The sequence below is a fragment of the Leucopleurus acutus genome, assembly GCF_964270905.1.
Source record: "Leucopleurus acutus genome assembly, chromosome: 3".
Classification (NCBI taxonomy): Eukaryota; Metazoa; Chordata; class Mammalia; order Artiodactyla; family Delphinidae; genus Leucopleurus; species Leucopleurus acutus.
The window spans coordinates 109,512,903-109,526,389 of NC_139145.1; the positions used below are offsets into that span (position 1 = coordinate 109,512,903).

The window sequence follows — 13,487 nt, forward strand, 5'->3', positions numbered from 1 at the left end:
CAATTCAACATTGGGAAATACTGTATATAGGTACATACATACATACAAGATTTTTCAAGGACAGACAAACCCAAATTTTGTATCATGTCAAACCTGAAAATATATGTGGCAGATTTGAAAATCTTCAAAAAATATCCAATACTAGAGGTTATGGAATATGATTAAAACATAAAAATGTATGAAAAGTCTTGTCCAGTACCAGTAATGGTTTTGCTAGAATTAGCTTATTTTTTTTTCTGTTATCTGTTAGTTTAAATTCTACACTAGCACAATATGAGGTATATGGTATATGCTGAATAAATATTAGTTTCCTATCTTCCAGAAGAAGCCATGTTGGTATTATAAGAATCAGTGAGAATGATTAACAGGTTTCTTGGAAAACAAATGCTGTCCAGTTTAGGATATACCATTGGAGCAGTTTGTGAAAATGACTTTGTACTGAGGGAATTTTCATTTTCAGTATTATGAAAACAAGTAAAAGAAAACCAAATATCCTTTCTGAGAAAATGTTCCATTTTTAAAGACAAAATGAAACGGTTGAAAACCGGGAAACCATCATGGGGTTATCAGTAATAAGACAGGAGAGAGCATTCCAGCATTGCTTTCATTTTGCAAAATCATCTGTCACAGAAAAGTAGTTTGAATTATCTGTCTTGTTTTCAATTTTTCCAAAATATATTCAGACAAAATAGCTTGAATTGGTTATCTTGTTTTTCGATTTTGTTCCCGATTTATTTCTGATTATAGCCTTTTTTTGAATTTAGATGCTCTCTCTTTGGGGGAATGAATAGCATTATGCTTAATCTTCTCTTGCCTATCCAAAATGAATGCAGAAAACTTCCCAGCATGATAAATTATTTTTCTCATAGAGCCCTTCTCATTTTCTTCCAGGCTGTTCTGAGCCTCTGGGGATGAAATCAGGACACATACAGGACTATCAGATCACTGCTTCCAGCATCTTCAGAACTCTCAATATGGACATGTTCACTTGGGAACCAAGGAAAGCTCGGCTGGACAAGCAGGGCAAAGTGAATGCCTGGACCTCCGGCCACAATGACCAGTCACAATGGTTACAGGTAATATTTTCTAAAAATGTCTCACTACCCACTTTTCCTCTTCCTTAGAAGATTTCCTGTTGGTTAGATAAATATCAGAGTCATGATCTTCATACTAGTTTAAATGCACTTTCCTCTGTGGCTTAACTAAATGGGTAAAACAAAAATTCCTTCTGAATCCGTTTTCATGTTCTATTTTTACTCTGATGTTGATTTATAGATGCTACTGTCAGACTGATGCAGCAGGGTGGACCAAATCACACTATATATAGGTCAATTTGATTGATTATGAGAGGATTTGCATTTTAACTCTCATCTGTTCTAATGCTTTGTGTCAATATTGGTTTGAAAGCATCACAGCAGGAATCCAAACCGCCTTGAAATCATGCCACTGACCAGCAGATTGTTCCCATAGAATCATGACTCATGACTTATTAGCTCTTTATCTGTGGTTGCTAAGCAATGGAGCAATTTGATTACATTCTCATAAGAAAGCTTGCTTGTAGAAGGAAAGCATAGACATTGCGGTCTGTTTATCATTTGCAAATGAGGTAAGATTATAGTCAGTGCTTCTTAAAACAACTTTCCTGAAGCGCACTTACTTGTGGAGTACTTTTAAGTATGACTTTTAAGCATGCACAAATTTCTTAATGTCTTCTGTAGCGAAGAAAAGTAAGACAACTTAATTCTATAATGAGGTCATTTTATTTGAAAGATATGTGTTCTCCTCTTATTGATTTTTATGCTGCATGTATGAGGTTTCAAAACTGTGGTAATTCGTTGTATTTCTGGAAATCATGAAAACAATTACAATAGCAAATGTTACCCCTCATCAAACCAGATTTGCCACATATGAAACTGTTCTTACCAAGTCACATGAAATTTCCAATGGTCTCTTCTTTCTTGACCCTAGTTTCCCCTATTCTTACAGAAATATTCACTTTTTTCTTTACTGTCCCCTAACATTCTACCTGGATCTTTATTGATCTGAAGCTTTATTTAGTTCTTTCATTACCATACATAACGGTTAATTATGTCTTTCTCCTTTTACTGTTCTGTGAACTTTTTGAAGGTAGGCTTTATACATATATATATATATATATATACATATATATATATATATATATATATATATGTATATGTAATACAGGACATATTTCTCATCCCAGAACCCAGCCTCATGCCCTTGCCTATATGTAGCAGTACTACTAAATTAAATCATTCATTTGACAAATGTTTGTGATGTACCCCTGAAGCGTCACATACCATGATAAATAGAGATGACACATGAGTGAGCAACACACTATTCTTGCTCCTAAGACATTACCTGTTTCATAAACCATTCCTTTTATTTGGTTTGCAGGACACCACACTTTGTTTTTCTTCATCCTTCTAGCCGCTGCTTCCCACTGTCCTCCAGGCCACCCTTCTCTGCCTGTTATCTTCCTGACAACCTCATTTTCACCAAGCCCACACACTCACATTAGCCAATTTAGTGAGTACTGTTTATTTCAACTACTGAAAAAAGGATTCAACTTCTCTAAAATTCTTTCTCTTCTCACCATCCCCACTGCCACTTCCAGCATCTGGTCTGCCACCCTCTTTCACCTTGGTTTTTGCAGAAGCCTCCTAACCAGCCTTCTAGTTTCTGGTCTGACTCTCTAAAAACCTGTTTCCCAAATTGTAACCTGTGTGATTTTTTTTTTTTCCTTAAAATGTAGATGTGATTCTTTTACTCCTTTATTTAAACCCTTCAGTTGTTCCCCATCAGCCTCAGAATCAAGTGCAGCTTCCTTAAGATAGCCTCAAAATCTTGGCGTGATTTGACCTCAATTCAGTTTCAGTTTCTCAAACCATACACTACCTCTCTCTTCCCCTTCCGTTATAAATGTGCTCTTCCTAGAGGAAAAGAATGGAGAGAGCACCTCTGCCCAGAGCATCCCCAACCTTCTGTTGGTTAAATCCTTCAACTATAGTTTAGATGCACTTTCCTCTGGGAAGGCTTTGTTGCCAGCTCCATCCCACACCAAATCTGGCTTAAGTTCTCTTCTGGATACTACTGTGTCCCCTGTAATTCTCTCACTGTCACATTATCACAATCTATTGGAAGTTGTGTCTTCATGCTACATTATTTGCTCCAGGAGGGATGGAACCACATTTGCCTTTTTCTGCTTTCTCAGTCTGTTGTCCAGTACCTAACTAAATACCTGTCACAATACCTGACATGTGGTAGGCATTCAATAAGTACTGTTTTTGTTTTACTGAAGTATAGTTGATTTACAATATTGTGCTAGGTTCATGTCTACAGCACAGTGAACATATATATATATATTCTTTTTCAGATTATTTTCCCTTATAGGTTATTATAAAGTAATGAGTATAGTTCCCTGTGCTATATAGTAGGTCCTTGTTGGTTATCTATTTTATATATAGTAGCGTGTATATATTAATTCCAACCTCCTAATTTATCCCTCCCCCATCCCTTTCCTCTTTGGTAACCACAGGTTTGTTTTCTATGTCTGTGGGTCTATTTCTGTTTTGTAAATAAGTTCATTTGTATCTTTGTCTTTGTTCTAGATTCCATATATAAACGACATCATATGATATTTGTCTTTCTGTGTCTGGCTTACTTCACTTAATATGATAACCTCTATGTCCATACATGTTGCTGCAAATAGCATTACTTCATGCTTTATGGCTATTTTCCATTGTATGTATGTACCACATCTTGTTTATCCATTCATCTGACGATAGACATTTAGGTTGTTTCCATATCTTGGCTATTGTAAACAGTGCTGCAGTGAACATTGTGGTGCATGTATCTTTTCGAATTATAGTTTTCTCCAGATATATGCCCAGGAGTAGGATTGCAGGATCATACGGTAACTGTAAGTTTAGTTTTTTAGGGTACCTCCATACTGTTTTCCATAGTGGCTTTACCAATTTACATTCCCACAATAAGTACCGTTGAATGAAAGAATGAGTGAATCGATCAAAGTACTATTCAATTTAGTGATTTGGGCCTAAAATGCATATAATTTACTCCCCAATTTAAGAGATCAACTGCTAATATCCTCAAAATTTTAAGTAATATTTGAAAAAGAAATCTAAAATTTCATATTAAAGGTCTGGCCTTTTTAAAAAAGGAACTAAATTTTCATAATCGATAGGCTTTATGAACTTTTCAAGTTCTTAATTAGAAGAAACCAGGGAAAATATCCTTTCCGTTTGTTAGACTTGAATGGTGAAGTTAAACTTTTTCTTTGTTGCTGTATAATATTTTTCGAATTGAAAACATTTCAGTCATATCTCAGATTAGCTGGGTGTGGCTAACATTATTTGTGAATCATAATGCCATGTGGAATAAGACAAAATATTTTACACCCCATAAGTAACTCAGACAGGCTGGTAGACTCTAGAAATACCCACATAACGGTATTGCCAATGGCAAATTTCTTTAGAAAGATCAAAATAAAACAAGTATTTTTACATGAATCAGGGTGTAATGTTCAATGCAAACCTTCATCCATCACTTTTTTTTTTTTTTTTTTGGCTGTGTTGGGCCTTCATTTCTGTGTGAGGGCTTTCTCTAGTTGTGGCGAGCGGGGGCCACTCTTCATGGCGGTGCACGGGCCGCTCACTATCACGGCCTCTCTTGTTGCGGAGCACAGGCTCCAGACGCGCAGGCTCAGTAGTTGTGGCTCACGGGCCTAGTTGCTCTGCGGCATGTGGGATCCTCCCAGACCAGGGCTCGAACCCGTGTCCCCTGCATCGGCAGGTGGACTCTCAACCACTGTGCCACCAGGGAAGGCTCCATCACTTTTTTTTTTTTTTTTCTTTTTGCGGTACACGGGCCTCTCACTGTTGTGGCCTCTCCCGTTGCGGAGCACAGGCTCTGGACGCGCAGGCTAAGCGGCCATGGCTCACGGGCCCAGCCGCTTCGCGGCATGTGGGATCCTCCCGGACCGGGGCACGAACCTGTGTTCCCTGCATTGGCAGGTGGACTCTCAACCACTGCGCCACCAGGGAAGCCCCCCCATCACTTTTTTTAAGATGACTTTTCATCTGTCTTCTTAAAGTCACTTGCATGCTGAAGTTGATTCATTCTGTTGGTGACAGATTTTCTGTCAATTCAAGGACCAGTTGTTCATAGTATATGTCTATTTTTTGTTGTGTCAAAACATATTCAGAATCTCCAAGGCAAGGTGAATTGACATCTTTATTTATTTTCATTTTTTCGTTTTTGACATCATGCAAGAAAATGCTCCAGAATTGACAGTTTTTAGTGTTTTCTCCTCAAGAGAGTAGAATCTGTTCAACTGTACATTGTTACACTTGTTAGTATCTTTGTTGAAAATAAGATTAATATTTTCATAGATAATGTATAGGGTGATTTCTTTTTAATTTTTGGTATAGAATCAATTTTTATCCTTATTTAAGCCTTCTGAACTTATACATTTTGGCTGTGATCTTAACTAAAATGCATCAGTTCTGAGAAATAGCATGGCTGCCATTTAAATCCTCTTTCTTCCTTATCGGTCTCCTACTAATTATTTTTTAAGAAATTTCTTTTATATGCTAACTATACACGTAACTCTTTAATAATGAGAATTTTATTTCAGTTTGATAGTTTTTTCCAAAACCTGATCATATAGTATCTGGAAATACAATTGTTGAAAATGAAACCAAAAAAAAAAAAATCCTTTACCCAATTGTGATATATTTTAAGGAATCTTTATGCATTCTTTTAAGGAATTCTTATGTATTCAAATATCACTTTAACATTTTATTCTTATTATTCCTCTAATGTTTCTTCCAGTCTCTTCTCTAAGGTCAAAATCTCAGAAATTTCTTAAGGAAATGTTCTTGTGAGTTTTTTTAGGAGTGATCTTACCTAACTGATTAGTTTCCTTGAGCTACTGTTAATCATGAAATCGTTATGCTATTCCTATATGAAGATGGCAAAAATGTGTTAAGTCCACAGGCATTCCTAAGCGAGAGGCATTTCTCAGACTTCTGAAAAACTGTTGTTCCATCACTTGATATGTTTGATGGTCTCTTAAACTTTGAGCAAGAAGTTCTATCAGTGTTTTCCAAAAGCCTACAAAGGTTAAATTGTAGTTCCTGCCTTTCAAAAAGTCTTACCTACCCCTAAGTTGAAACGTAATAAGGCAGTCATTCCTAACTCAGAGTTGCACATTCCTAACACATGGTTGGACTAGATTTTAAACCCTGTTATAAAATTAGTGACATTTAATTTACAGAGATCTTTTAGAAGCAAACTAATATTATCTCCTGTGGTTAGATTCTAAACAAAAACCCAGAAATTTTGTTGGGTTTTAAGGCGGATTAAATAAAACAAATGACAGAACCGAGGAAGCACATAGTGGGTACCCAGCAACAAGTAGTTCCCTTCTTTCTGTTTCTGGTGGCTTCTGAAAACTCAGGAGAGCATCATCTGACACCACCAATGATGACCAAGAATGAAGATATGCATACATATTTTTGCTTCTTCCAAAAGGAAATTACCAATAAAACTATGAAATATAAAGTAATATATCATTAGATCAGTTGCATACTGTGAGCAATGTTGATAGATTACATAAATTTGCATTGGCAAACAAAAACTTTAAATATTTTTACCTAGGCAGCATCAGTTGTTTTTCAGATTCTTTACCTGAGAGTAATAATAATATTATTAATAATTTAAAATGAACATTATGTCATTTGGCAATCATGAAATCAGGTTCTTCTTAGAATGTCTGTGTGCTTTTAATGTTCATTTTCAGGGCCTTTTCAACAGATTGAGTAAATTCCTTTTTATTTATGCTCAGATTATACAAACTGATTAAAATTCAGCATGAGGTTGAGATGTTTAGTGACATTCTATCAGGAGTAGGGACATTACTGATGATAATTTTCTAAATTGTGAAGAAATATTGTGCTACAGTAGATGCATCTAAACAAAGAACACTCTACAAATTAACTTGGATTGATTAAAAACTTGTTTTAAATAAGACATCATAAATTCTCTTATAGTGAATACACTGTGTATATACTTATTGCCCTGTTTATTGGTGGTGACTATATAAAATGGATAATTCATCATCCAGAATTGAATCTATGAAAATTTTTTTCAGATTTCATAAAGGGTAGCATAATATAAACGACTAATAGGATGAAAAATGTCAGAGTGTCACTTAGGAAATGACCTTTTGGTCTATTTCATGGGACATCTGCTAATTTAAGGTAGTCTGCATAGTATTTCAACCAAATTAGTGGAATTAATAGAGTTGTTAGACTGCACATTTTAATGCTGACCTTTGTCAAAATTGCAGCTAACCCTACACAGCTTCATTTCAGTACTAATTTTGTGGAAATGTGTAAGGAGGCAATTGAATTTAGGTTTTCAAATTAAATAAGCCTTGTTTAATTTAGTCCATTTCAGATTTTTAAAAGGGAGTATTCTAGCCATAAATTTTATAACTTCTTTAAAGCCATTAACTTCCCTTGCTCTCTGGACAATTTATTTACAGAAGAGTTAAAGGAAAGGTTTTTGAGGATCAAGGGACCTCTAAGCCACTGGGAAACATTTGGCAATATGAAGGAATATTCTGATTTCCAATTCACTATTTCAGTCTTTCATATCTAGTAAACAGTAAGCCTGCACAAAGGTTTCAGTTATATAGCAGACCTACAAGAGATCAAATAATGAAACAATTTATGCAGGATTGTAAAACATCTTCCATCTTTCATAAGTGGTAATATATTTTGGAGTGTATGAAATGAATCAAAGGAGGTCTAGACTTTGCTTGGATTATGAATTCATCTTTAAATTTTTTTATAATTTTATAATATCAAAGGAAATCTCCATGATCCATTAGGAAAAAAACTTTTAATGAGCAAAACACAATTGAGTAGGATACTTATACAGAAAATACTTAGAGAGCAAAGAAAAGTGCCATAAACATCAGTGTAGCTGTACTGAGGGCATAATTCGAACTCCGAAAATCTGGTTTTGAAGGCTGACAAATCACAGCAATACTCTGGGATCAGTTTTTGCTCTTTTTCTAAAATGTAGCTATTACAAAAAAAGATAACCTCTCAGGCAGCCTTCCCTTTTAAAAAAACTCTCACACCACTAAGATTCTAGTATCTAAAGGATGATTGGCCAAATCCAAAGTAGTCAGAAAATTACCAAACCTACCAGATAATTTCTGGTGAAGTTAACAACATCGTATAATTTAATTAGTGTTATGGTATAGCCGTATAATCTTAAAATTAACCTTTAAAAAAGTTAACTTTTATATTCTGCATATTATATCTACTCAATACCCCAAAATTTCCCCCTACCTTTCCACCCATTCTCATTTTGAGTCATTTCTTTGTTTTATATCTCTCTTTAAACAGCTTGAAAGGAAAGAATTCCCTAAGACGAGGCAATGAGACCTACCAAGCCATTAGGAAGTACTAATACATTAGCATTTACATATAGCACATCATGAAAAATACACAGAGCAATAGTTCTGGTGGCAGAGGAAGGAGCAGATCAGATTGAGTGCAGGGTGCAGTTGTGGAAGGCAAGCCCCGATGGTACATGAAAATTGGATGGAAGCTTTGTGGTTCGGAGGTTATTTTAAATGGCTTCATAATTTTTTAATTCAACTAAATATTTTTGCAACCCCCCTTATAACAAAATACAATATCACGTGCAAGGAATTGAAAGATAGATTCGGCATTGTGTCCACCTGCAGGTGTGATTACTGATGCCCTAATTGTTACGGATTCAACATTCCAAAAGCAATAAACAGGAATGTGGGAAGCTGGATGCTTCTGGTTAGAAGCCATATTTGAAACCACTGAAAAACTGAACAGCAGGATTTAAGAGAATTGTATGTGCACAGCAGGCCCGTTCGTGTTTTTATGATAATGAAAACTGAATGACTTCTGATTCCTTTGTATGCAAATAAATTTTAATTTGTGGCATATTAGCTATCTTTATAGTAACAAAATATAGTTATAAGAATAGTAATCATTTCCCTCTAAAAATATGAACTGAAAATATGCCAATGAGTAAAATTTAGAGCTTGGGAATACTGTTTCAAGTAAGATGAGCATTTGTGAAGGCTTTCAAATAAAATGGGAATCAACTTTAATCAGTGATCTCATTTGGTCTTTAAAGCAGCCCTCTCAGTGACTGTTATTTCTGTTTTAGGAGGCTACAGAGAGTCTGAGAGATTTGCTAAAGATTGCACAGCCAGTCAGCAGTACAAGGGGAGCTCAATACACCAGGAAACTCACGCAATGATTTTTACCACAGTATTTTGTAAACCATTTAGTGAGTGAGGGGATTCCTTTTTTCAGGGAATGTTTGTTGGATTAGGAAGCTCTTCCAGGGTCCAGTGCATAGCATATCTCTGGCCATACCTTTCTTGAAGGAGAGCTTCTGGTACCTCTTTGGATCCAGCTTGCCCTCTAAATCTGTGCTTCTACACTGTAAAAATTGTATACCCCTTACAGTGTTAAACATTGAACACACACAAGTTAAATATTTAGAAAATAGAATATCTATTTTTTTGGTTTAAGATAAAACAAATAGGAAATATGATGAAAATTCTAGCTTTCTTCCTACAACTCGATGGTGTGTCCTTTGTGCACACACCACATTTTAGACAGCGCTTCTTTGCCCAACACTCTTGGTTGTAGTTAAGCTCACCTGGCCTGGTTACTTTGGTTTATACTAGAGATCTTTGTACTTTTACTTCGAAGCCAGTGGTGCTATGATGAATAGGTCATTCAGTTTTCATTTACATTTATGAGTAAGGGGTCTTTCATTTGTGAAGTATTTATTTGCCAGCTAATGTTGACATAAAATAAATTTATTTATAGCAAATATTCCATTCATTTTCTCTTTCACTATTAAATTAGCATTTCTGTGAGGAAAACATGGCTCAGTGAAATGACTTTTAAGTTTCTTGTGTCTCCGTTTTATGCTGCTATTGTATTTCTTTGGCATAGTTTGTCTACTGGAAATTGTAGGTCCATCTACCCTTGCCCATTTCCGTATTAGCCTTTGGTTAGAATATTCTCTCATATCCTTTATGATGTGCCTAAGGACATAGCTGCCTACCAATTAATCACTTTCTGGAATTAGTATATATTTTAATCACTTTCTGGAATTAGTATATATTTCAGAGGAAAATAGATATCAATTTCCTTGGCCAGGACAGATTGTGGGTTCAATATCAAGGCCAACCAGAGTTTTGACTTCTTAACTCATGACTTAAGCTGCTTGCCCAGGTCTGTCTAGATATCCAACGCTGCTCCCTCCATTTGGCCTGCCCGCTACTCCCTGCGAAACCTGGTGCACATCTGACTGCCCTCTCCTTGTGCCCTCTTCTCATCTGAGCTTTCCTGGGTCCTTGTTCTTTGGTGTATCTCCTCTTTGGTCTTGCATTAGGGCTCCAGCCTACCCTCTGAAGGCTCATTGCCTATTTATCATCAGCTCATTTTCGCCTTTGTGGAGTTTCAGCCCTGCCCTGGCTCTCACAGGGCCATAGCTGACCTCAGTCTTAGCTCTCTTAGCTCCTGGTCCTGGCATTCAAAATTTTTATTTTTCCAGATGCATCTTTTCTTCACATAGTTCTACCAGTGGAATCCAGTCCCCCTGACTACAGACCCAGAGTTTCTAAAAGGTCCTTTCTTTCTCAGTCTGATTATGAACTGATGAAATTAGGATAATGTATGTCACTCTTCCATCCTGAAGATGTGTGTTCTTTAAAACGAACTAGATTCCCTTTCTCCCCGAATGGTCATTTTTATCAGCATTTTTCAAAATGTACCCTGAAAAACAGTTTCTATAAGGTTCTCCACAAAAAAAAAAAAAAAAAAAGATTCTATGCTGAAATATATTTAGTAAAGTCTATATCCTCTTCTCTGTTCTTACTGATTCAGATGAATATTAACATAGGATGCTTAAGAATCCTATAGGAAAGAGATCTGTTTTATTTGGTGATTTTCAAACTTATTTGGTCACAGAGTGCTTTTTAAAAATAACTACCAAGGGACTTGCCTGGCGGTCCAGTGGTAAAGACTTCGCCTTCCAGTGCTGGGCGTGCAGCTTAGATCCCTGGTCGGGGAGCTAAGATCCCACATGCCTCACAGCCAAAAAACCAAAACATAAAACAGAAGCAATATTGTAACAAATTCAATAAAGACTTTAAAAATGGTCCACATCAAAAAATCTTTAAAAAAATAAACTATATATTTAAATAAATTAATTAAATAAAAATAACTACCTTAACATCTCCAGAAAGCACTTTAGAATATTCTGTATTAATTAATTTGCATTTCTGTAGCACGTCGTTGTTTTCAAAAGGCTTTTCTAATAATCTGTATCTTTATAATAATCTGGAGACATATAATTATTTATGTAAAGTGTTCTGTCCCAAAATAGGAAAAAACAATTTATAGAGGTTATATGACTTAATCCTGTAAGTATCAGAACTTGACTCAAAATTCCAGTTTCTCTCTTTTCCTTTGAGTGCCATTTTTCATGGCTGTTTGCATCTGACATCATGTACGAAGAAGTCTAACCTTCGTAGCCTTTTTTGTGTGTGAATTTTGTTCGTGATTTTCATGTTTTTTTTTCAGTACAGCAAAATATATGCAAAATATGTGTATTTGGAAATATGGTTTTCCGATTCACTTCATTCTCCTATTTTTGTGATAGACCTACTCAATATCACAATTTCATCAATTCTATGTCCATATATGTACAAACCAAGCATTTAAAATTGCCTAAGTGCTTTCAAAGCATTATTTTCATTTCCTCTTCAGAAGGAATGTTGCACATAAGCTAAAGTTAGCCCAGGTGTGCCTGAAGCATAGTCAACCCATGTCATGAATAAAACGGGCTCTGTACATTGACCACTCTAAGCACAGAAAGTAACATGTGAACAGTTTTGCCTCTTAAGAAACAGTTCCTATAAGCTAATGAGCTTATTAGCTAGAGAAGTTCACAACAGCACACAGATGTTTGTCAGCTCAAGTGGTAAAAAAAATTCTCTCCCATTTGTTGAAAAGTGCACCTGATAATTTTCTTTAAAGCTGTTTCCCTCTCATTTAAAATGACAGATTTTCATTGGAACTTACCTTTCAATAAACTGTAAAGTTGGCCTTCCTGAAAATGTTCATACCCTTTGGCTTTGCCTTCTCTGTATTCACGGTGTAAAGGTCTCTCTCTTCATTCCATTGATGGAAGCTTTTGTAACTGACATGCATTAAACTTTAACATAGAATTCATATTAGGATAGTTACTGTTTTACAGTAAAACAGGACACTAAACACATGCAATGGGCATTTTGTAGCATCCATCTGTCGAGCAAAGCAAGCTCAGAACTGTGAACGCATCATTATTTTACAGATACGTTCCTTGCAGGTTTTCCTCACTTAAGAAGTGAGACTGCAGTCTCTTTGAATATGATTTCTGTTGCCCCATACATTTTCTCTTCTACATGCTCAGTGGCTTTTGATAGAGAAAGCTAAAAGCAGATAAAAAGCATTTTATCCAAGGTTATCCAATATGAGAGAAATCAAGAGATATTTACCTATAATAGTTATTAATTAGTACCTATTTATATGATATCTATAGTTTTAAAATTAAAATAAAATTTTGTAGATTGTATTCAAAATTGTATTATCATTGTGGCATTGTATAATGATTATTATTACCATTTTATAGGCAACATAGCTGACAAAACCAAATATGGTTAAGAGGGCTGAAAGTAAATGAATAAAATAAAAGCAAGGGTAATTGAATAACTGTCATTCCAGTTAAATTCTGAGTCACCTTTTTCCCTTCTCCCAACATGCTACCAACTATATGAGGCTCAGCTTTTGTTTCTTTCATGAGAAGCACTATGGATTTTAATCCCAAAGCTGTAGGGTTTGATAGTCCTTCATGAGTACCACAGGACCCATCTGTTCTGTTAGGTATATGCCTGGTGATGTGGAAGGAGCTGTATATACAAGGTAATGGATCTAAGAGTACTTAGAATGTAACACTAAGTATATATATATGTATGTCTCTACACCCGCCTCAAAGCTCCATAATGGGAAATAGGGGAAATTCTAAAAATAAAGCAGCTTTTACGCCCTCACTGGGAAAAAGCACACCACCAGCTGCTTGTATCTTTTTGCATGTTGGTGTCAAAGTCATTTTCTCAAAGTGTGGTTTAGAGACCTCCTGCTTCAGAATCAGCTGGCATGAGCTGGCTGAAAATGTGGATGCCCAAATGCCATTCCCAAAGACTCTGATGTTTTTAGGTCTAGAATGGGCATAGAAATGTACATTTCTGGTTATATATTGAGGGATTCTTGCACTGTGTGAAATTGGAGAGAAAGGAATTGGTAATTTATGGCTTGACTGAT

At 35.7% G+C, this 13,487-nt stretch overlaps 1 protein-coding gene across 2 annotated transcripts in view; it reads left to right on the forward strand.

Moving 5' to 3' along the window:
• EDIL3 (EGF like repeats and discoidin domains 3) overlaps positions 1-13,487 on the forward strand; it is a gene marked incomplete at both ends in the record, with an annotated part of 421,166 nt that overhangs the window by 298,926 nt on the left and 108,753 nt on the right. For both annotated transcript variants that reach the window (XM_082836360.1, XM_082836361.1), the window contains one exon: positions 892-1,076. In XM_082836360.1, coding sequence (XP_082692486.1) covers positions 892-1,076 — 185 coding nt within the window. The remainder of the gene's footprint in view (positions 1-891; positions 1,077-13,487) is intronic.